This window comes from Mastigoproctus giganteus, chromosome 7 (genome assembly GCF_048544385.1).
Source record: "Mastigoproctus giganteus isolate SK-2022 chromosome 7, ASM4854438v1, whole genome shotgun sequence".
NCBI classification, from domain to species: Eukaryota; Metazoa; Arthropoda; class Arachnida; order Uropygi; family Thelyphonidae; genus Mastigoproctus; species Mastigoproctus giganteus.
The window spans coordinates 134,262,520-134,287,593 of record NC_143581.1 but is presented as its reverse complement, the minus strand read 5'-3'; the positions used below and the strand labels follow the sequence as shown (position 1 = coordinate 134,287,593).

The 25,074-nt window shown below is 36.2% G+C and overlaps 1 protein-coding gene across 4 annotated transcripts in view; it reads left to right on the top strand.

Moving 5' to 3' along the window:
* Window positions 1-25,074, top strand: part of LOC150083211 (dual specificity mitogen-activated protein kinase kinase 4-like) — a 516,656-nt gene that overhangs the window by 350,829 nt on the left and 140,753 nt on the right. For all 4 annotated transcript variants that reach the window (XM_090377917.1, XM_090377916.1, XM_090377915.1 and 1 more), the window contains one exon: window positions 24,489-24,608. In XM_090377917.1, coding sequence (XP_090234043.1) covers window positions 24,489-24,608 — 120 coding nt within the window. The remainder of the gene's footprint in view (window positions 1-24,488; window positions 24,609-25,074) is intronic.

Here is a 25,074-nt window from a genome sequence, read left to right as displayed (position 1 = left end):
TCTGGCTTATGTTACCCATTTATGGACTAATCCAATGAAAAGGTTCGGTGAAACACAAGTAGTTGCTCTTGACATCTCAAAGGCTTTTGATCGTGTTTGGCATAAAGTTCTTCTAAACAAGCTTCCATCTTATGGTTTGCCAACTGTTTTTAGTAATTGGTTATCCAGTTTTCTCTCTGATCGCTCACTGAGGGTGATGGTAGATGGCTCTCTGTCTTCTAACTTCTTCTTCTTCTGTCTTCTCTGTCTTTTCCTCTTGTATATCAATGACCTTCTTCCATTGACTGGAAATCCTATCCATAGTTTTTCCGATGATAGCACATTGCATTCAACTTTCCATTTTGAGAAACCTTGTCCTGCTCAATCAGCTTCAACTTCTCGAAAATCTGCTACCAATTCCTTAAATACCGATCTTCAGGAAATTCTCCAGTGGGACAAAAACAACTTAGTTGATTTCAACCCTTCTAAACCTCAGTCTTGTCTTATATCTCACAAAAAGGATTCTTCTGCTCCTATGCTTATCTTTAGTGACGCCCCAGTTTCTAGGCAAAATGATATATCTCTTTTGGGGATTACCCTGACTTCTAATCTCTCTTGGCACAAGCACATTACAAATATTGCTTCCTGTGCATCTAAAAAACTTGGTTTTCTCTTTCGCTCTTGGCGTTACTTTTCTTCCAAACAGCTGCTCACTCTGTATAAATCACAAATCCGCCCTGCCATGGGATATTGTTCCCACATCTGGGGTGGTGTCCCCAAAACCTCCCTCAGGCTTCTTGATTCCATTCAGAAGAGGGCAGTTAGGTTAATTAATGATTCATCTCTAACAGAGTCTCTCCACTCGCTTTCTCATAGACGCACTGTTTCTGCTGCATGCCTCTTCTACAGATACTTCCGTGGGCGCTGTTCTTCTGAATTGGCTTCTATAATTCCCGCTCTCTCTTTCAAAACAGTCCGAACATGTGCCGCCACCAGCCAACATCCATTTACTGTCCAACTGCAAACCCACAGAACCAACTATTGATCTTCCTCATTTATTCATTCAACTGCCGTTTTCTGGAACAACCTTCCTTCATACGTATTTCCTGAAAATTATAATCTACAGAAGTTCAAGTCCAATGTCAACAAATATCTTCTTTCGTCTTCTCAACCTCCAACCCAAGCAAATAAACAAACACCAATATTGCTGAAAGTTGTGCAGAGGTTTTTGTGTCTTTACTTTTACAGCACTTGATTATTATTGCCTGCTAAAGAATGACCGATTCCCCCATGTATAAGACGCACCTTTTTTCGAAAAATTTGGGATCTAAAAACTGGGTGCGTCTTATACAATGGTTGTAGATTTTTTTTTTACTTACATTTCCCGCTTTTTCGCACTTGTTGTCTTTGTGCTCATTGTTTCCCACTTGTTACCGGTATATTAGGTTACGTTTTGCCACGTTGTGCCCAGAAATGGCTCAGAAAATATTTTCGTACAGTGCTGAATTCAAGTTAAAAGTGATCCAGTTTGCAAAAGTGAATGGAAACCGTGCTGCTGAACGTAAGTTTGGTCCTCCTCCAGCTGAGAAAACAATCTGAGACTGTCTACGGGAAGAAGGAACCCTACAGAAATGCCATGGCAGAAGGCCATGAGAGGCAAGTCAGCAAAATGGCCTGATTTACAGAGGTAATTGAAGATTTGGATTAAAGAACAAAGGGCAATTAGAATTCCTGTGTCCACAAAGATGGTTCAGCATGAGGCAAGAAGAATTGCTGATGAAAAAAAGAAGTTACTGATTTCAAAGGAGGACACGATTGGTGCTTCAGGTTCATGAAACGGAATGGACTAAGCATGCATTCACGCACCAGACTTCCTGAAAGCTATGAGCAGAAGGTCCTTGAATTTCATCGTTTTGTCATTCAATGTAGGAAGACACATCAGTTTGAGTTGGGACAGATCGCAAATATAGACAAAGTCCCCCTTCAATTTGATGTCTCAAGTATCAGAACTGTTGATAAGAAGAGGGTGAAAACTGTAACTGTGAAGACAAGCGGACATGAAAAGAGCCGTTATACAGTTGTTCTAGCTTGTTGTGCCGACGGAACCCAGCTGCTTCCTATGCTGATTTTCAAACTCAAAACAATGCCAAAAGAAGACATTCCTCGAGAAGTGATTGTCCACGTTCATGACAAGGGTTAGATGGATCAGGATGGGATGAAGATCTGGTTTGAGAAAGTTTGGAGCAGGAGGCCAGGTATGCAGCGCATACCTGGCCTCCACGCAAGTGGTGGGCTCTTACGCAAACCTGCCCTATTGGTGCTTGATCAGTTCAGGGCACACATAACAAAAAATACAAAGAAGATTGCTGCAGAGCAAAAACAAAACTTGCCGTCATACCTGGAGTCTTGACATCCCAGCTCCAACCACTTGATGTCAGCATTAACAAACCCTTCAAAGCTGCCATGAGAGACGAATGGAACCAATGGATAAAGTCTTCTGGGGACAATTTGACACCAGCAGGAAGAGTGAAGAAACCAACTATAGGAGAAGTTTGTACCTGGGTGAAAAGATCTTGGGATAATATCAAGATTGAGATCATTGTCAAGTCATTTAAGAAGTGTGGCATTTCAAATGCCATAGATGGAACTGAGGATGAGGCAATATATGAAGACTGTGATTCATCATCAGACACAGATGAGGACAAGCTAATGGATGGGAGTTTTGACAGTGATGAGTTTTATGAATTTTATGATGAATAAAACTTGAGTTCAATAACTTTGTAATACATTTTTTTTTTTTTTTTTTTTCAAATTTCGGGCCCCAAAATTAAGGTACATCTTATACATGGGGAAATATGGTATATGTCATGACACATCACCTTGGTGTCATTTGTTGTGTCAGCAAACATTTAATTGATTTTAATAAAATACAGACCTGTTTAATGCTGTTAAAGTTGGAACGTATGGCATTAAGCTCAAGTTGCTGTTATGGATAAAGGGATGGGTGAGTGGGAGAAGACAGAGTGGTAATCAGTGGACACTGCTCTTTCTGGACTAATGTTATTAGTGGTACTTCCCCCCTCCAGGGTTCTGTGTTGGGGCTCATTGTTATTTTCTGTATTTATTAATGATATTGATGAAGGTATATCAGGCTTAATGTCCAAGTTTGCAGACGATACAAAAGTTGGTAGGGTTGTTAATGACATTAAGGACAGTGCGGTACTGCAACAGCATCTGTAAAAGTTGAGCGGATGGGCTGAGAGGTAGCAACTGAAATTTAACAATTGACAAACAAAGTGTGCTGCATACCCCAGAGTAGCATGCCATGGGTGGGTAGTAGTAGTAGTAGTAGTGGCATGTGATGCAAGAAAGCAAATGTATGAGCTTATGCAGCATCAGCCAAAAATAAACAAAAAAAAACACCATTCCCTCCTAGTGGATGTCCAGTTCCTCCTTAAATTTATTCAACCTATCAACTTCCACAATGACAGATGGAAGTTTGTTCCAGCAATTAACCCAGGATAGTGGAGAATGAAAAGGACGTGGTATTAATGGTGCAGTCAGATATGAAGTTTTCTGAGCAGTGCGGACAGGCTGCAAGAGTAGCTAATGGGATCTTGTCAGTAATATATAGGAAATTTTCTAGGAGGGATAAGGAGATGATTATGCCCTTGTCAGGCTGCACCTTGAGTACTGCATACAGGTCTGGAGGCTTCATTTTAGGAAAGATGTAGAGTTGTTGGAATGAGTACAGAGGAGGGTAATGATATTAGTGAGTGGAACAAAGGGTTGCTGTTACCAAGAAAGTTCCTGGAAGCTAAGCACTTGTGAGGTGATCTGATTGAGGTGTATAAGGCCTTGAATGGTTTGAGCAAACTCAGTGCTAATGGGATTCTTCTTTTTGTTCAGATTCTGGACCTGAGTGGGCATAAATTCAAATTGAGGAAAGACAGTTCTAGAATAGATGCATGGAAATTTTGCTTTAGCTGAATAGGTAGTTGAAAGAGTAGTTGATTGCTGGAACAAACTTCCATCTGTTGTTGTGGAAGTTGACAACTTAAATAAATTCGAGGCTGAACTAGACAAACTTTTGGATAAACTAGACAAACTCAGGGTAATCAGGAGAGGTGAATGGGAAGTTTTTTTTTTTTTTTTTTTTTTTCCGGCTGATGCTATATAAGCTCTCTTTCTTGCATCATATGCATCTACTGATACTAATGTTAAAAGAGTAATGGGTGTGGTTTTTTTTTTTTTTTGCTAAATATAGCTATTGTACCATACAAAACAGCGAGAACATTATGAGTATATGCTTTGCTCATCAGAGGTTTATCAGCTTACAATAATAAACAGTACAATCCATTTCCATTGAGCTTCAGAAAACTCTGATAGTGCATATGTTTGTGCACTTGTTAATCATTAATTCAGTAATGAAATAACTTTTGGGAACAGGACATTATTATGCAGTAGGCAATAATATTATGTATTTTGTAGTGAGTTCAAAGTATGCAATAACATACACACTACTTCTACCCAAAAGCAAAGTGACACTATATAAAATACTATCTCTTATCACTCTTTGAAAAGAAGGTTATAATTGCATAATTGGTGGAAAATTTATGTGAACTATTTTTGGGATGCCAGTGGATTCCATACTCATTAATCCTTCTCCTGATAATTTGTTCCTAAGGTTGGTGGTGGTTATTATTCTAGTGATGAAGTGACGGCTACCATGTGAGGTCTAAAACACTGAAGAAGCTAATATTCAGAACCTACTCAGAAATAAAATACACTGAATTTCTGCAATGTCTGGTCTTCTCTGAGTTTTGTAACTAGTTCCTTCCATCCATCTGATGAGGAATCAGATTGAGCTGTCTAATATTTTTAAAAAATGGGCTAATTAACCTTTTTGTAATACCATCTGTTTGAAAGCGGTGTAAAAAAGGAAAACTTGTTGCTACCTCAATTTGTTGTGATGGCCAAAAAAAAAAAATAAATAACAGGTGAAAGGATAAGACAGTCCTGCAGTTATCTTATAACTTTTCAGAGGCATAGTTTTTTAGTTATGCCTCTGAAAGGCATTGGGAGGCAACTACAGAACGTAATACTCTTGATCTGATTACCAGCAGTGATTATTCGTACATTAAGAATTTGCAGATAAAGGAACCACTAGGTGGCAGTGATCACAGTGTACTGATGTGGGATTTACTTAAAGATGTAACTACCCTCATGGGTAAAGGAAAGGGATTTTGCTTTTGTAAAGGTAACTACAGTGGTCTCAGACAGTTTTTAAATTCTATACAGTGGGACCAACTAATGGTGTTACCAACAGCAATTTCTAAATGTAAAGCATTTGAGGAATTAAACTTGAAAGCTACTAGGCTTTTCATACCAACTAAGAAATAATGTTCAAAGTTTAGGCCTAAATGGATGCCTCATGAATTAATTAGACTTGTGGCAGAGAGGAAAAATGCATGGGATGCATATAATTATCAGGAGACACAGAAGTCTCTTGTAATATAAGGTAGTCTATAATCAAGTCACAAAGGAAGACAGGCAAGCAAAGGCAGATTGCACGAAATCTTTGGCAAAGGAGGCAAAGAAAAACAGCAAAGAGTTCCTTACTTATATAAACTCTAGAAGGAAGGGGATGAATCAGGTTGATCCACTTGATAACAATGGTTTGAGTGTTGATCCTGCTCAGATAGCTGATAAACTGAATGAATATTTTGCATCTACATTCACACATGAGGAATTCTGTAGAGAAGTGGAGGACAGAAGGCTATTAAACTAACAGGGAGCTTATTGATTTTGTAATAACTGAAAGCAAAATGGAGGAGAAATTGAAGTTAAACATAAGAAAGGCACCTGGGATTCTATCCAGTTATATTGAAGGAGGTGACAACAGAAGTAAGCAAACCTTTAGCCATCATTGTTGAGGGCATCCTTGGACTCGGGGGAAGTCTCCACGGACTCGAGATATAAACATGTATCCCCAATTCACGAATGGGGTTCAAAGGTTGACATGAGTAATTACAGACCTGTTATTTTAAATCTCTTCCGAAGAAAATAATGGAGTTACTGGTTAAAGAAGCATCTCATGGTCATCTAGACAAGACTGCAGTAATAATTCAGACACAGCATGGGTTTGTTTAGGGGAAGTCTTGTCTGACCAATTTGATTAGATACTGTAATGTTGTCAGAAACCAACTGGATACAAAAAATAATTTTGATATCACATAGTTGGATTTCAAGAAAGCTTTTGATACTGTTGCACATGGAGAACTGTGGTACAAATTTGAGTGCTATGGCATTAAGGACAAGTTGCTGCAATGGATAAAGGGATGGTTGAGTGGGAAATGGCAGAGAGTGATAATCAATGGACACTGCTCTTAATGGACAAATGCTATTAGTGGAGTTCCCCAGGGTTCAGTGTTGATCCCATTGTTGTTTTGTATATTTACCAATGATATTGATGAAGGTATAGCAAGCTTAATGTCCAACTTTACAGATGATACCAAGATTGGCAGGGTTGTTAATGACAGTATGCTACTGCAGCAGGATCTTGAAAAGCTGGGCAGATGGGCTGAGAAGTGGCAACTGAAGCTTAACCTTGACAAATGCAAGGTAGTACATATTGATAGAAATAACTCCCAGAGAAACATACCAACTGTGTGGTACTACGCTCAGGGTAGTAGAGAATGAAAAGGACCTGAAGATAATTGTGCATCAGATACGAAGTTTTCTGAGCAGTATAGATGGTCTGGAAGAGTAGTGCATGGCGCTTTGTCAATGATATACAAGAATTTTTCCCGCAGGGATAAGGAGGTGATTATCCCCTTGTATAAGGCAGTGGTCAGGCCACACCAGGTCTGGAGGCCTCATTTTAGGATGGATGGATGTAGAGCTGCCTGAGCGAGTACAGAGAAGGGCAACAAGATTGGTGAGGGGAACAAAAGGGTGGTCTTACGAAGTAAGGTTAAGTTCTGAAAATTGCAATGTCTGATTGAAGTGTATAAGGCATAAATTCAAATTGATGCCAAAAACTGTACCACAACGAGATATGTGAGGGCTGGTGCGTTATCATGATGGACCCGGTTCTTTGTGCACCATTTCTCTCCACGTTTCCTCCTGACGGCTTCCCTTCACCACCTCAGACGTTGCAATAAAAATTTGCATTCACAGTCTGGCTAGGCAGAGCGAATTCCTTAGGGGTAATCCCGTCAATGTCCAAAAAACAGATCAGCATGGTCTTCACATTGCTCCTCACTTGTCGGGATTTCTTCAGTTGGGGCCAAGATGGGCTCTCTCCCACTGGAATGTTGTCCCATATACCCAACTCTCGTCACCAGTTAGATAAAACAACCTTAGAAAGGAAGTTTTGATCACTCTTGGCCCGTTCTTGAAGATTGCTAACTTTCATGCAATGCTGCTTTTGGTCTTCACTCAGTAACCGTGGCAAAAACTTGGCTGCAATCCTTCTCCTATTCAACTCATCTGACTAAATCTGCTGACGCATGCCATACAATAGTCCTACAATGCCTTAAATCACATGGATTTATCTGCCTGTGGTCTTCTCCGATTGCCTCCAAAACTTTTGCGACATTTTCTGGTGTGGTGCTCGATGCCCGACATCCAGAGCAATCATCGTCATCAACCGACATTTGACTGTTTTTAAAATGATTAAACCAGTAGTAGGTCTGCATCTGGCCTAAAGCATTGTCACCAAAAGCTTGTTTCAACTTATGTGTTTCTTATGCTGTATCGTTAAAACTGTCAGCTTCTGCTACCCATGTAGGTAACTTATTCCAGTAATTGATAACTCGATAGATAAAATAACTTCATGCAATCCAGTCTAAACATTCCCCCTCCCCGGTAACTTTAATTTATGGCCCCTAGTTCTAGAATCATTTATAAATGTAAAAAATGACATCAAGCTTCTTGAAAAGGTCCAGAAATGAGTAACTCACCTGGTGAGATCAGCAAAAGGGCATCCTCATTCGTTTCATTTTTGTCTTTCAGAGCCTTAAACACCTCAATCAAGTCTCTTCTAAGGTGTCTAGTTCCAAGCTGTGCACTTGCATATTCTAAGTTTATCCTAATGTGGAAGCCCTTCTACTGATCTCACCAAGTGAGTTACTCATTTCTGGCCCCTTGCAAGAAGCCTGATGTAATTTTTTGTAGGTGTGGTCTCCGTACCTGAACACAGTATTCCACGTGTGGTCTAACACTTGGAATAATGGGATTATGGTGTTCTTATCTCTACTTAGCAAATGTTCGATAGATCATCGATAGGACACCATGGGCCTTCTTTGCAACCTGTCTATTATGCTCAGAGAACTTCGTGTCTGACCGCATTATTACTTCCAAGTCCCTTTCTTCTGCTAATGACTAGCCGACCGGGCTAGCCGAGTGGGTAAAGTACCTGCCCGGCAACCCAAAGGTCGCAGGTTCGATTCCCGCCTAAGGCTTGGATCAAAGTACTGCAAAAACCTTGGGAGGTGCAATATGGCCACAGAAGCCAATGCGCCAACAACTACCAAATCAAAAAAAAAAAAAAAAAATCCGCTAATGACTAGTTCAACTCCACCAAGTGTATAAGTTTCTTTGGAGTTACTGTTCCCCAGTTGTAAGATCTTGCACTTTGCTGGATTAAAGCCAGCTGCCACTTTTCTGACCATCACTAAAGCCTATCTAGGTCATTCTGAAGAAGCTCTGCTTGCTGGTGATCATTAATTACTCTACCAATCTTTATATAGTCTGCAAATTTAGACATCATGCCTTCTATCCCTTCATCAATGTCATTTAAGAATATCAAAAACAACAGTGGTCCCATTACTGATCCTTGGGGAATCCCATTTCTTATATTAACCCAATCTGAGGAATAACTATTTATCACAAACCTCTGCCTTCTGTCCAGAAGGAGCAGGAACATGTGGCATCAAGAAGGAATGTATGGATGCTGTTGTTTTATTTGGTATTTAGGAGCATTAGCAACTAAGGCCATATTGCTCCGGGGATATGCAGTGGCTATTCCCTGACCTTTCTGCATCCTTCGTATTTGTTGGTGGCGGGCTCGAACCCCGGTCTAATCAAGAAGAATGTGCTACGCACTGCTGCTCCTGCCCACCTGGCTATGGAGGCAGCTATGTATGGATGCATACAAATTATCAGATGATACAGAAATCTATAGTAGATATAAATTAGTCTGCAATCAAGTTGCACAGGAGGTTGGCAGGGTAAGTCAGATTACGAGACGTCTTCTCTGGCAGAGAATGCAAAGAAAAGTAGAAAAAGACTTCTTTAATTATGTAAACACTAGAAGGAATGGGAGGAATCATATTGGTCCAATAGATGTTACTGGTTTTACTGTTGATGATGCCGTTCAGGTTACTTACAGAATGAATAGGTACAAATATTTTGGAATTATAATCACACATGGAACAGGGATGCCAGAAATGTATTATATTCTAACAGCGAGCTGAATACAGTCGAACTTCCCTATAACGAATTCGATAAATCCGGCGAAAAAATTCGTTATAGAGAAATTTCGTTATACAGAGAATATATTTTTTATTAGAAATTGTTATCTAATTAGAAAGTGAAAACGAATCTACATTTTTTTTTAATGTAGTTTATTTCAAAAACATACTTATTTAAATTACGTTTACACAATTTTTGCCAGTAAATATCACAAATTAAAAAAAATCTGTAATTTTCATTTGCACAGTACAATTAAAAAATTGTCTGATTTTCAAAGAAAATCTCACATTTGTTCAGAGCATTAAAAACATTATCAAGAACATTTTCACAAAACTGTAGACCCATACGAACAGTTTAAAAATGTTAATCATTTCTTCGCTAGTTGGTTTTCTACGGGTTGTTCTGATGCATCTCTTCAGCGTCATCGTTAATTTCTTCGTGATCGTGTCTGAAACTTCAGCAGTATTTCATCTTCATTTGGATGTTCTGCTGTGATCTACATAAACATAACTATCCATTGTTATTTCATTTTCGATGTTTCCAGACGATTCTAATAATGTCCAAAAGTTTTTCAGTTTTGAAAGGGGCAGTTCATCTTGTTCGTCCAGTCATTGTTCGACTTCTGTATTCAATACAAATCCCGCTTTCGAAAAACAATTTTGAATAGTGTATTCAGTGACATCATTTGTCCAAACGTTTGCCAGTTCAGAGATGCAATCTCTAACGTTAATTGTAACCTCCAAGTTTCTATTTTCTGAAAACGCATTGACAATCTTCATTATTATTCTCTTTCGATAATGAAATTTAAAATTTTTAATAATGCCTTGGTCCATTGGCTGGAATTTGACATTACGTTTGGTGGTAAAAACAACTTTGCACTTTTAAGTTTGGCAGAAATATTGGCAGGATGTGCCAGACAGTTGTCAGTTACCAACACGATTTTCCTTTTTTATTTTGTTATATGCTTGTCTAGTTTTAATATCCATTCTTCAAAAATATCACTCACCATGATTTCTTATTAAAGGTGTAGTCAACTTCCAAAGATTTTGTGCCTCTAAAACACCTTGGGTTTTTTGGTATTCTGATGACTAAAAGTCTTAATTTTTTAACTTCCTGTCATATTTGCTCCAACTAGCACAGTGATTCTTTCTTTGCTTTGTTTTCCACTAAAACATTTATCATTCTTAAAAGCAAGTGTTCTATTCGGTAAACATTTAAAAAATAAACCCCTTCCATCAGCATTAAAAACATCCTTAGGTTCTTATTGTTCCAAAATCTTCTTTAAGGTATTGTTCCTCCAACTGTTGCAATCTTCTTCGCTTACATTAACACTTTCTCCACATTTTCCACAATTCTGTGGCGCTTCTGAAATTTATCTAGCCACCCAGTGCTTGCATTAAATTCTGTAAGTCCAAGGGACTGCAAATTTCGGAGATTGTTGCTTAATTATTGGACCCAATATTGGTATATTCTTTTCACGTATCATTTGCACCCATTTTAGAATATCTTTATCAACATCTTTGTATATACACAACTTAATTCGCTTCTTGTCTGCTCCTCCTTCTATTGCATTAAAAATTGATTCTCGATTGAATGGAGTGTGTTGGGAATGGTGGAAGATGATTTACCAATATCATTAATACATGAGTTGGAAGAAAAATGGGATGCTAGCAGGTCAGCTTTATCCTTGGCTGAAGTGACAACAGAACCATCTGGTTTGGACAGAGGTGGGAGCAGAGATGGCAAAATTTGTGGCCAATAGTTTTGGCAAGAGCCAGAATGCTCGGCTACCATTAGGGCAAGAAGCAAGTTTTCTACTCTTAGCCTTTTCAAACTCTAGTTTGGACTGATTAATTACTGCTTTACAATTGTTGCGAGCTCTGGTGTAGGAGAAAATGAGACTGAAGAATTAGAAACAAGCTAATTACAATGTGCAGCATTCTTCTCTTGAACAGCCTTAGCACATTTATTGGAAAACCGAGGTTTAGATAAAGGACGAGATTTTAAAGTGGAGTGTGGGATAAAGGATTCCATTCCTACAAGAATAATTTCACTCACACGATCTGAGCAAACGTTGACATCAGAAGTTTTGAAACAGTAATCAGACCAAGGAAAAGAAATCTTGCAGGTCATCCCATTTTGCATTCTTGTAATGCCTTGTCATATCTGACTGCACAATTACTCCCAGGTCTTTTTCATTTTCTACCACCTTAAGTGTAGTACCTCACAGTTGGAACATTTCTCTCGGGTTACTTCCACCCATATGCAGTGGAGCTTTGCATTTGTCAAGGTTAAACTTCAGTTACCACTTCTTAACCCATCTGCCCAAATGATCTAGATCCTGTTGCATAGCACACTGTCATTAACAACCCTGCCAACCTTTGTATCATCTACAAACTTCAACACTTAGCCTGATATACCTTCATCAATATCATTGATAAATATACAAAACAACAGTGGACCCAACACCGAACCCTGTGGGACTCCACTAATAACATTAGTCCACGAAGAGCAGCACCCATTAATTACCACCCTCTGTCTTCTCCCACTCAACCATCCTTTTATCCATTGTAGTAACTTACCCTTAATACCATTCTGCTCCAATTTGTACAATAGTCTTCCATATAGCTACAGTGTCAAAAGCTTTCCTGAAATCCAAATTTATATCAAAATTATTTTTTGCGTCCAGTTCCTTTGGAACCACATCATAATATCAAATTTGTCAGACAAGACTTACCCTTAACAAACCCATTCTGTGTATGAATTATTGCTGCAGTCTTGTCTAGATGATCCTGCAATGCATCTTTTTAACAAGTGGCTCCATTATTTTACCCGGAACAGAAGTTAAAATAACTGGTCTGTAATTACTCGTCACCCTTCGATCCCCCTTTGTGAATTGGGGATACATTTGCACATTTCCAGTCCGTGGGGACCTCCCATGAGTCCAAGGATGTTCTCATAATTATGGCTAAGGGTTTGCTTAGTTGCTTTGCCACCTCCTTTAATATAACTGGATAGATCCCATCCACCCCAGGTGCCTTTCTTATGTTTAACTTCAACAATTTCTCCTTCACTTTGCTCTAAGTTATTACAAAATCATTAAGCACCCTGCTACAATTTGATAACCTTCTGCCTTTTTCGAACCTTAATAACTCCTCATGTGTGAATGTAGATTCAAAATACTCATTCAGTTTGTTTGCTATCTGAGCATGATCATCAACAGCCGAACCATCGATATCCAGTGGACCAATCAGATTCATCCCCTTCCTTTTAGAGTTTATATAAGTAAAGAAATCGTTGTTGTTTTTCTTAGTATCTTTTGCCAAAGATTTCTTGTAATCTACCTTCGCCTACCTAACCTCCTTTGTGACCTGATTACAGACTAGCTTATATCTGCCATAGGCTGCTGAGTCGCTTGATAATTTATATGCATCCCATCCATTTTTCTTCTCTGTCACGAGTATCCCAATAGGTTAAGTCAACCTTTATAGCATTTTTATTTTCCAAATATATTTCTGGAGAAAGACTTTTAAATTATCAAGATTAATGCTAGTAAATAAACTGTTGAAATCAAATGTTTGTATTTGTTGAATATTATTATTTTTTATTGCATTTATAATCGGTAAATTATTATTTATTATTTATTAACATTATTTAATATAATTTTAAGTAACTTTTTCTAATGTTTCTCCTGGAATTTTAGCATAATTATCTCTACATGATGTTATGAATCTAAATGCAATAGGTGATTTATGAAATTTGGGTATACCCTATAAAAACGGATATTTTAGGTTATTATACTTTAACTTTAATTTTTTATGCAATGCAATTAATTTTTTGATTATTATTTTATGGGAAGATGCTATGTATTTATATGTGTAGCTAGACTGTAGTTCATTTTTAATAATTTCTATATAATATGACGTACATATAATTGCAAGCAGCTTTGTCAACGGGAGTAATTATAAAATGTTCATATATATCTTTGAGCTGCCTATTTATTAATTTTGTGTTATATAGATTATCCGGTATGAATTTCAATTGATTATATTTGTTACATATGATATTAAGCATTGTAAATAACCACATGTGGTATGCCTCAACCGGTATGTTATATTTGTATGCTGATCTTATGCAGTATTTTATTAAATCTAGATATAACAAATTTTTAAAGGTAGATTTTTTAATAGTTAGATTAGGTCGAAATTTAAAACCAAGTGATATAGCATTATATCTAAATCGCCGGTTATAATGTTGTTATGGTTAGGATCCATGTATCTATGAAATGAAGGCAAACACATGTATCCTGTCCAATGTTAATATTGTGAAGGTTTGTAGCTATTGTTTTATAGTTACACGCTTTAAGACCAAATGGTTTAGAATATCTAAATCTGGTATTAATATGTAAGTTATTAATAGGCAGCGAGTCATTACGTAAATTCCCTGAATGGTATTATTTGATTGATTTACCTTTTCTATTATTATCCTCAATATTTTATACACATTATGGTTGTAATGCATGATTGCTCTGCAACTGCATTGACCCACAAATATTAGTTACAGTCATTATAATTATTAAATTTCTCTTTTATTACTGATATATATATATATATACACCTAATTCTGTTTTTACATGATAGATACGTTCCTGAAAAATACGTGTAAATAAAATTCATGTAAAAAAAGACATTGTATTTATGGAAGAAAAGAAGATTGGTTCCCGATCTAAAAAATCAGTAAAAATAATTAAAAAAAAAAAAAACACATAAAAATATTCGTTTTAAGCTTATTATTTTATTTCAACAAAATACACATGTAATAGTATGTAATGAAAATGTATTAAAGTAAATTTGTATGCATATGAAATGAAAAAAATTCTTCATGAACAAAAAAAATCTGTTTTACACATAACAAGATTTTATTCATTTTCACTTTCTGATAATAAACAGTACATACATTTGCGTACGACTGGAATATCACTGCTATAACTAGATCTGTTGTGAATATCACTAGAAATGTTGTGTACATCGTCTTCTTCCTCTATTAATGAAATTCTTTCTGTGATCTCTTGAGCAAAATCAGCACGAGTCTCCTCTGGTGCTGATGTTTCACTGGTTTTACGAACGAATTCAGTTATTAATCATTGTGCTCATGTTTTGGTTAGGCCGTTATATAATTCTCTAAGAGGCTGTCAACAACTTCAGTTTACGTTGAAACTTCCAAGCGCGTTCCTCATTAGGGTCATGTTTGACAAAATGATTACCTAATTTTCTGGCCAGTTCCAGACCTTTTATTAAATCTGCATTTAGAACAGGATCATTTTCCTCATTATCACTATGTTCTGTGGGATTAGGAGTCCCAAGGACAACCTCTAATATTTCATCTTCACATAGGGCTTTGTCGGTTAACAATTGATAGATCTTCAAATGATAGATCATCGAATCCTTCACCAATTTTGTGTGCCATTGTAATGATGTTGGAAAATTCGGTCGTATTAGGGATGGTGGGATCTTTGCTTTTTACACATTGTGGCCAAACCGCTTTCCAACACGCATTTAAAGTTGCTGGTTTTAATTCAGTTAACGCTAATCCAACTTGATTGATACAATCCATAATTGAGAATTTCTTCCACACATCAATGACTGTTAGTGTTTCATCATTCAGTTTGTCCAAAACGTGTTGGCATGTTCGTTTTACATAGTGTGTTTTAATTGTCGCAATTATACCTTGGTCTAGCGGTTGTATCAAAGATGTAGTATTAGGTGGCAGAAATAAAATTTGTACGTTTGGGTGTTCCAAGACAGGATGGCTGGGTGCATTGTTAAGAATCAGAAGAACTTTAAATTCGAGACCTTTCAAATTCATATAACGTCTAACTTCTGTGACGAAACATTTATTGAACCATTCTGTAAAGATAGCAATGGTCACCTAGGCCTTTTTTGCCATCCAGTGAACAGGCCGTTTATTGATATCTACACCTTTCATTGAACGTGGGTTTAGGGCTCGATTTACCAGCAGTGGTTTCAACATACGATCTCCTGAAGCATTGGAGGAAAATAATAAGGTCACACGATCCTTAGCTACCTTAAAACCACCAGCAGTTTTCTGCGATTTGGCTACATACGTTCTGTTAGGCATTCGTTTCCAGAAGGAACCAGTTTAATCTGCATTCCACACTTGATCAGGAGTGTATCCTCCATCTTCAATAATTTTTGCAAGTTCCTGCGGGAATACTTTAGCGGCCGATTCATCTGCAGATGCAGTTTCACCTTTAATTTTTATATTATGAAGACCATTCCTTTTAAGAAACTCTGTCGTCCAACCTGTACTCGCAGAAAATTCATACTTTCTGTTTAACTGAGATGAAGTGCTTGGCTCCTTTTCTTTAATCTGTCTGTAAATTCTTAGTGCTGTTTGCTTGATGGCATTTCCATCTACTTGTACTCTTTTTTGTGACTGATCTTCTATCCATATTACCAGAGCCTTTTCCATTTTTTCCTTTATAATATCTCTTGTATATGATGATGAATTAAGACTTACTTTTGTTCCAGAACATACCGACTTCCTAATTGAATCTTCATTTTTCTTAATAGTTCTTATGGTAGCCCCTTGTCCAGTTGCAAGACTATCTAAAATTTGAATTTTAAGTTCTAAAGAAATCGCTTTCCTTTTCATTTTGGTAATAGGCGAATTATTCAACATTATATAAGGGCTACCAAAAAATATCTCAGTTATAATTAATAAAAAAAGGTATGAAAAATTTGTAAACTTACAATTTATTGACTCGGCAAAATTAATAAATTTATATGTGCACAAATTTCACTAAAGATTCTTTCACTTTGAAATAGAGCTTACTACTAAATGTCTTCCGAAGATACAATGCGCGAAAACCGTAGATGTGAACCAAATTCAATAAAAATGTTCATGATTCATAGATACCTAGACTTACACATTGGTAAACAAAAGCACGCGTTTCAAAATGCACACACTAGCTGTTATCCAATCTATTGGTGCGTGTAATATAGAAATGATACTAATATGCCACAAATAAAAAAATTTTTCTTAGAATTTTGGCAAAAAAAATTCATAGAAATGGTGTTAAATCAAAATGACTCACGTAAAAAGAGAATGAAATATTTATTTTGAATTTGTGTTAAATCATATTCGTGTAAAAAAAGTTTGCAAAAACAGAATTAGGTGTGTGTATATATATATATACACTATATATATATATATATATATATACACACTATATATATTCTCTCCCTTGTCAGGTTCTTTGTTTAGGTTTTCACTGATTGTATCACCATTATAATTAATTATCTTACGTTTATAACTGTTAACTATTTGCCATATCCACTATATCTATATATATATATATATATATATATATATATATGTACAGTTGCTTGTTATGTTCATCACATTCATTGGGCATATAACACACTTCTACTATCATTTTTGTTTTCCCAGTGTTTATGTCATACCAATTGATATAAGTGGCCAGTGCAATTCTCTGCATTGCACTGGCCACTTATATCAATTGGATGTAGGCTTAGATTTTATATGCCTTTTAAGAGCCCATAAAGAGCATATCCCCCCTCTGTACACATTGCATACAGAGGGGGGGGGGAGATTATTCAACTTTTGCGTCCCTTGTATCAGATTGACCTCATGTTTCCATTATCCTGTAATGTCTGAATTTGATAACTTCACTGGTACTTAAAATTCATAAAATGTATTTTCTATTCTTCTAGCACAGTTGTTTATGCACCCTATTTTACTCGTAATAACCCTACCATGACCCATGTATTTGCTTGTTCTGTGAAGATCCCCAGCAGGCCTTGAAAACCCCAACATTTTCAGAGAATCACTTGCACCTCTGCCTGCAGCTGCTGTTAATCTGTTAAATAGTGTATCAACACCCCCCCCCTCCCAGTTAGCAAATAATCTTACATGTTCTGTCTAAGTGTATCTCAAATCTGTAAAAACAATCTTCCCTGTTAACAAGCATAGATTACGCTAAGAATAATTATATTCCATCAGCCTTGCACAATCTCTCCAGGTCAGAATTGATTGAGAAAGATCTCATCACATACTCCCGCTTGTCGTGTCTTAGTATTAATTTCATTCTTGATTCTCAAGTTTTTCTCAGCATTGCTCTGTATTTGTTAATTAAATCATCAGATCTCCTACTTACTCTTAGTATCAGTGTGTACAACAATATTACATTTTGTGCCCTTAAAAAGATATAGCTGCTCTACAGTATCATCTGCTTTAAACACGGGTGAACATACCTTTGTCCTATTCTATCTGTCCATTTTGCATAATATAGTCCTACTTCCTGTGACAGTTAAATTTCCAACTATATGAGTGCCATAATGAAAAAGGAATTGGGAGGATAGGAGTGTTGGGTTCATGCTTCTCAAAAGCAACCTGAGCGTGACAAAAGTTGTCTGTGATTCAGAAGTCATGCATGGTTGTAGAGAATTTGTGGTGTGTGTTAGGTGGATGTAAAAGTAGGATGAGAGTGGGAGTAATTTACAGATGAGTTGACTGTGAAGATTATCATGAGGGCCCTACATGCAAACGGAAAAATGGAATGGGTAAGGAAGTGCGAATATCTTACTGTGGGTAATTCCAATTTGCCCCTAATTGATTGGAGCAACGGGAGAACTTACTATGGGGGGAAAAATTTTAAATCGACTAGATGACTGTTTTTATATCAGCACGTTATGGACATCACTAAGAGAAAATATGTTCTAGAGCAGATCATCCCCCATGAACTAGATGATCATAGGACTAACAGTGCTAGAACCATTAGCCAGGGGTGACCATGGAGTTCTAAGTTGGTTGATGAGGAGAGCGGTAGCAGTTGTTAAAGGCAAAGGAATGGGTTTCAATTAACGAAAGGAGATTATGACAACTTAAAGTGTTACATGATTCTCAACTGGGGTGATTGCTCAGAGAGTGTGAATATATTATAATTATGGTATAGCTTAAGCTGTAGTCATAGAAACCTTGAAAGGACATGTACGTTAAACAAATATAGCACAAGGAGAATTCCAAAATGGATAAATAATGAACCAGAGCCGTTTAATAAAGCACAAAAATATCATAAAAAATTGCAGTATGATAAAAAATAGGTACAAGTTGATCTGTATACCACAGATCAACTTGTACCTATTTTACCACAGAAAAAGATCAGGCTAGCAAAGGCAAATTATGAGAAATCATTAGTTAATATTAAAAGTGCCATCTAGAAAAGTACCCGAAACCACCATTACCATCATTTTGACTGTTGTACATAAAATATACTTTTAGGTTGTTTTCTGCATTTTGTTTATGAGCATTGATATAAAGTAAATGGCAGTGGTGCATAATGTGCTTTTTTTTTTTTTTTTCAACAGTTCCTGTACACTTTCTGCATACCTACTTTTTACAATGCAAATTTCTGTAGTTTTGTTTGCCTTGCATTGCCTAATTTGGCATTGATGCCTTTTGAGAGGTTAGATATGGCCACTGTAGTTACTGGCTGAAAGCAAATTTGGCTCCCATCTGTCCAGAAACCATCCCTTTTCATTTCAAGGTTATGTCCCCTTATTGTGTGTTATTTGTGAAAGCAAGGATGCCATCAGCATTTAGTTTACTTGATCCATTTAACACCTTAAACACCTCAATCAGGTCTTCTTGATAGTTCCTAGTTTCCAAAAGCAAAATCATTGTAAGAATACCATTTTTGTGTCCTTGACTAAGCTTTAAATACATTAATAAATAAAGCTTTTTGCTTAGTCATACCTACCCCACATTCCAACAGATCTGCATCCTTCTTAAAAGGATTCCAGACCTCAACGGAGTATGATGCTGCCTAACCATTGGCTTGGGATAATCACCTCTTTGTCCTTTCTGGCAAAATTTCTGACACTTTTGGATCTCAATCAGCTATCCTAACAACCTTCCCATAATTGTTGGACTATACACTTACCCTGAGGTCTCTTTTGTTTTACACCGTCCAGTAGTGTATGATTGGATTGTTATTGTATTAGTGCTACCCAAATGCTGTATTTCCTTGCTTTTATCGATTTCAAACGAGTTTCCCATTTACCTAAACACCCTAAGTATTCTTCTAGTAGCTTATCTTGTTTTGTGTTGACATTAGCTTTGACATTACATTTGATAAGCCATCATCAGTATTGTTAATAAATATTAAAGGCCCAGCAGAAAACTACAAGGGGTCTACTCTTGTAGGATTAATCCATGAAGAGCAGCATCCAGCAGCCCTCTGCTTCCTGAAATTCAGCTTCCCCTTTATCCATAGCATAACCCTGCTTCTGATGCCACACAACTCCAGTTTGTTCAGGACTCTCATGTCTGACAGTATCAAAAATTTTATAGAAATCTAAACAAGTTTTTCTTCCACTTCCTTTGTGACTGTTTCTTAATAGCCAAACAGATTGGTGGTACAAGATCTTTCCCCTTAATAAATACATGCTGTTGTCACCATATGCCAATGCTAATACAGCTTCTTTAACCAGTGACACTATTTTCACTGGAACTGAAGTGAAACTTCAATCCTGTAATTACTCACCTCTTCCCTTTGATCCTGCTTGTGAATAGGAGAGATGTTGCACATTTCCAATCTGTAGAGACCTCCCCTAAATCCAGAATGCCTTCATAATTTTGGCTTGTTTACTTCCTTTGCTGCTGCTTTCGGTATATTTGAATAGGTTCTGTCAACCCTGGGTATCATATTTACTTTAAACTTCAACAGTTTCTTTTCCACTTTCTTCTCAATTAGAACAAAAGCATTTATCTCCTAGTTGGAATTAGATTTACTTCTAGTTTCCCCATCCCTAAAAACATCCACACATGTGATTGTAGGAGGAAAAAATTAAGTTTTTCAGCAACGTGAACAGATCATCAGTAGTAATGCCATTAACATATAGTGTGCCAATGTGATTCATCCCCTCCCCTTCTGGTATTAAAATGATAAGCAAAGAATTTGTTTTTACTTTTCTTTAAAAAAATATTAAAAAAAAGAGACTTCTCATAATCAGCCTTTGCTTGCCTAATCCCCTTTGTACAACTGTAGGTTTCTGTCTCCCCCTGCTAATTTATAATCAGGCCATACATTTTAGTTTTCTGTCTCTTGCTAATCTCATCAATTTATCTGACATCCATTTAGGTGTGAACCTTGAACAGTATCTCTTAGTTGATATAAAAAGCTTGGCAGCTTCTACAATTACTTCTCATCTAGAATTTGCATTGTATAACATCAGTTCACCCTAAGAAAACAGTTTCAAAATTAAAACTGTCTAAGACCATTAACAACACTTCATACTTTTAATTTATTTTCCCTTGCCCCTCCCCAAATATCCTTGGTTGGTTTGTTTATTCATGCTAAATTTTTTTTACTTAACTTTTGGCATCCTGCTACTTAATTTTTTTTTTTTTTTTTTTCTTTTCATATTTTGCATGGGTTAAAAATTCTGTATAAAAACACTTATGACCTGTACAGAAAGTTTGACTAATTGTAAACCAAAAAAAAAGAGGTTTCAAATACATTAAATATATAGGTGATTATTTTGCATAAAGCATGAGACTATGTGTAAGATTCACTTGTGAATAGGTTAGTGCCATTGCATCATGTTTTGTTTTTTTAGTGAACTGCCGTAGTATTGCACTACCTCGAATAAGTAATGCTTCACAAATGGAGAAGACTAATGTTACTTATTCTCGGCAAACACCACCCAGACGGCACCATTTCATACGTCTTATACTATTGTACACCATCAGGAATCTCTCATATTGTGTAGTTAAAACTTCATAATTGGATTGTCACGATTGCAACACCAGAACTGAGGAGAGACCAAAGCCTTGAAACGGTACCGTCTGGGTGGTGGTATCTGCAGAGAATAAATAACATTAGTCTTCTCCATTGGTGAAGCATTACTTATTCGAGGTAGTGCAATACCATGGCAACTCGTTGTGAAGGGTTTATTCACAATATGAAATTCAATTAAAGCAGTGCCATTTATCTACTTGGGCAGTTCACTGCAAACAAAACATTGTGCAATGGCACTAACCCATTCACTAGTGAATCTTATGCACAGTCTTGTGCTTTATGCAAAATAATCACTTTAGTTTATACTATTACACACCATTAGGCATATTTCATATTGTGGAGTTAAAATGTTTTCCATCAGAATGGACGTATGAATGGTATTTTTTCTCAACAGCCTGATACACAGTTCCATTAATGTTAATTGTAATTAATTTTGTCTGCTTCTGGATGTACCATTATATCTGAAAGAAGAGTTCTTCTTGCAGAAATTCTGTCATTCTTTAAAAATCCGGATAACTTTGCCCAATAACAGTATTCTTAAATCTGTAAGATCCAATTATTTAAAATGAGGAATTGTCCCATCCATACTTACATCTCTGGTAGGTTTACATCTTTCTGTAGAATGAAGCAAGGTGATATGGGAATTATTGCTGGCTCAGTAAACACATTTTTATTCTCATACATGTCGAACCTGTTAATACTTTCATACTTATAGTACCATTTACTTCTTCAAATGTGATTGACTATTCTGTGTATTAAGTGGTTGTCCAGTTAATGAAAACAACTTCTTTTGTTTTTAAATTGTTTATTTGGTCTAAAAAATATGACTAAAATGTTTATACATTATTTTAACTGACCTTGTATAATCTTAAAACTTGGAATGTACAGGAATAAGTAAATTTTATACACTTACCAAAGAAATAGAGAAATTGAGATAGGAATTGGACCTAATTGCAATGGGGGATACAAGTACCAACCTCATTAAAAGGCATCCCATTGCATATTTCTTTTCTGTAACTTTTTCATTGTCCATTGAGGAGGCAACAAAAAACATTCATGAAGAATGGGAAGGGATGAAAGACCTGAAGTATGGAAATTAACAAGGTGGTGTTACTTAAGTAGTGAGGTGTGCATTGCATTATGTAGTGTGGAAGAAAAATGTTAATTTCCATGTCAACCTCAAATGTCTATTTTCAAATAAGATGCAAATATGCAACTAAAATAGTAACTGGAGGAAAACATCAAACTAAAAATTAAAGCATAAATATAAAACAAATAATTAAGCAGCTTATCTAACTGCAAATTATAATTCTTGAGTACATTAAATTAATTGTTCAAAATTTAAAATACAGGAAGGCCTCGCATAACGCGAGTTCGATTAACGCAATTTTCAGTTAACGCTATTCGAAAAATTATACCACTTTTCACTATGCATGATACAAATTTCCAGTTAACGCGATCTTTTTTTTTTATGTGATAGTTGAAAAAGATCTGAATCGCGCGTTAAGCTTACCGCGAGTAGTATGGTCAATTAAAAAACGTTTGCCTCCTGCCCGCCTCGGTGTGTTCCATCGGAAGAAGACGTGTTACCTGTTTGTCTCCTGCTAATAAAGTCAATGCACACTTGCATAAAAATTCAAATTTTTAAATGAGCCAGATGAAAATGTTACCGCAAAGGAGATAAGGGTAAAAGAATTAGATAATCTTTCATATCGCATAGAACTTCAAACAAAAGGTTTGAGGTTCTCTGCGATATTTATTTCGCCAGGGCCCAGAGAAAATTGTTATTGGCTATCGGAAATTGATTGATGAAAAGAGAAAGTCACACTGTTCAAATATTTCCGCAACAGTCATTTCTTCATTGTGTATTTTATTTCAGAGGTTCCCAAACTTTCTCGGTTCACGGCACTCTTAGTGTCTCAGTAATTTTTTCAAGGCGCACTCAGACCAAAAGAAATACCTTACAGTTCCGCTTAGTAGTTAGGTCCAAACAACTTAATAAGAAATGTTGAAACTGTGAACTACCTCGAGCTAGTAGTTCGCGTGGTGTCCGACAGATGTCGAATATCGCCGTTTCCCTCAAAAATTTAAAATATTCCGCGGCGCGCAGTTTGGCAACTGCTGTTTTATGCAATAAACATTTAATTCCATAATTATTTTCATTAGCTTTTACATTGTATACAGTTAAAAAGTTATTTAAAAGGTATTTTTAAAATTCTTTATGGACATTCCAGAAGGTCAAGGACCAATTATAATTTTTCCTATTGGTTATTATATTCGATTTACGCATTTCCATTTTGCGCAATGCGCTCGCGGGACGAATTAATCGCGTTAATCAAGGCCATCCTGTAAAATATAATAAAATAAAGTGAAATTTTACTATGGATTATTCTGTTGGTCAATGCTCATAAATCATGAACTGTTCCCTGCTACGTATTATATGCCTGTTTGAAGAATTTTTGACTTAATTGTATTTTGATGTACATTTCGACTTCAAATATGTTAATGAGAACTTTGAAAGTTAAGTAATTGTGTTTGTCATATAAATATAAATAAAAGCCTTTACTTGTTCCATCTTTAACAGGTTAAAAAATCAATTAAATATCAAATTAATTTTTATTTTTGATTTCTGAGCCAATGAGTTGCATATTTGCATTTATTTGGCATGTCAAAGATTGGGAGATGATGTATTAATATGTATCAGTTTTCAAGGTGAAGGTACTGCACACTTAAAGAGCTGTTCCCTGAAATCTTCATTCCTTATGTAACACTAACTTACATATTTCTGTAACGTTACTAGAAGTCTTTCATATCTTCACATTAGGCATTCTTCGTAATAGCTTTTTGACGGTCGATCTGAGATGCATAAGGTTGCTAGTTGAAACCTTTCCAGTAGTGCAGAGAACTAGAGAAATTTAATCTTTCAGATTATGCTGTGGGATGTCTTCTGATGTGTGTTTCCATTGAAGGTCACCTTGATTTCTCCATTTCTTTAGTGTGTCACTTTTTATTCATTTTGTGGTTATATCATTTACATTAGAAAATATTCACTTAATTTATTTACTTAATTCATCAAACATTTCATTTCATTCTCTCTCTGAGCATTTTGTATATGTGTGTGTGTGTGTGTGTGTGTATATATATACATACACACACACACAGCATTTAAATTTGCTGATTTTAGGGAGACTGCTGGATCTGCATGGAACTAATGGACACATCATTAGATAAATTTTATAGAGTTGTATATGAAAAATTAAACCAAAGGATACCAGAATGTATTATGGGGAAAATTACCGTTGCAGTAAGTATATTGTTTTGATTTTGTGCGTGTGCGTGCTTGCGTGTGCTAATCCTATTTTCTGCTTTATGGTTTGTAAGTTTCATGATTTATATTTAACAGCTTTCCTTGTTTCTTGTAAAGTATTCATTCTCTGTTAGTTTCAAATCTTTCTGCTTATCTTCATTTTATTTATGTTGGTGTTCAGGTCTCTATTTATAGAGGAATCTTTTAGAATCCATATGGCTGAACATAGCAATTATTCTGTAGAATAAATTTCTGGTTTTCCTTTCTTCAGCATGCATTTCATTTGTATTCTGGTGTAGGCAACTGTTTGGTGGATGGGGCTTCTACCCAAACCTGCAGTATAGCTGCCATTTCTCTTATTTTTTGATTGATTTTATTTTCTGGTTGAGCATTTAGAACTTGAAATAATGATTACCAGTGACTAGGAATATATTTGAGATTGATCCTGGGGAATATTTTTCAG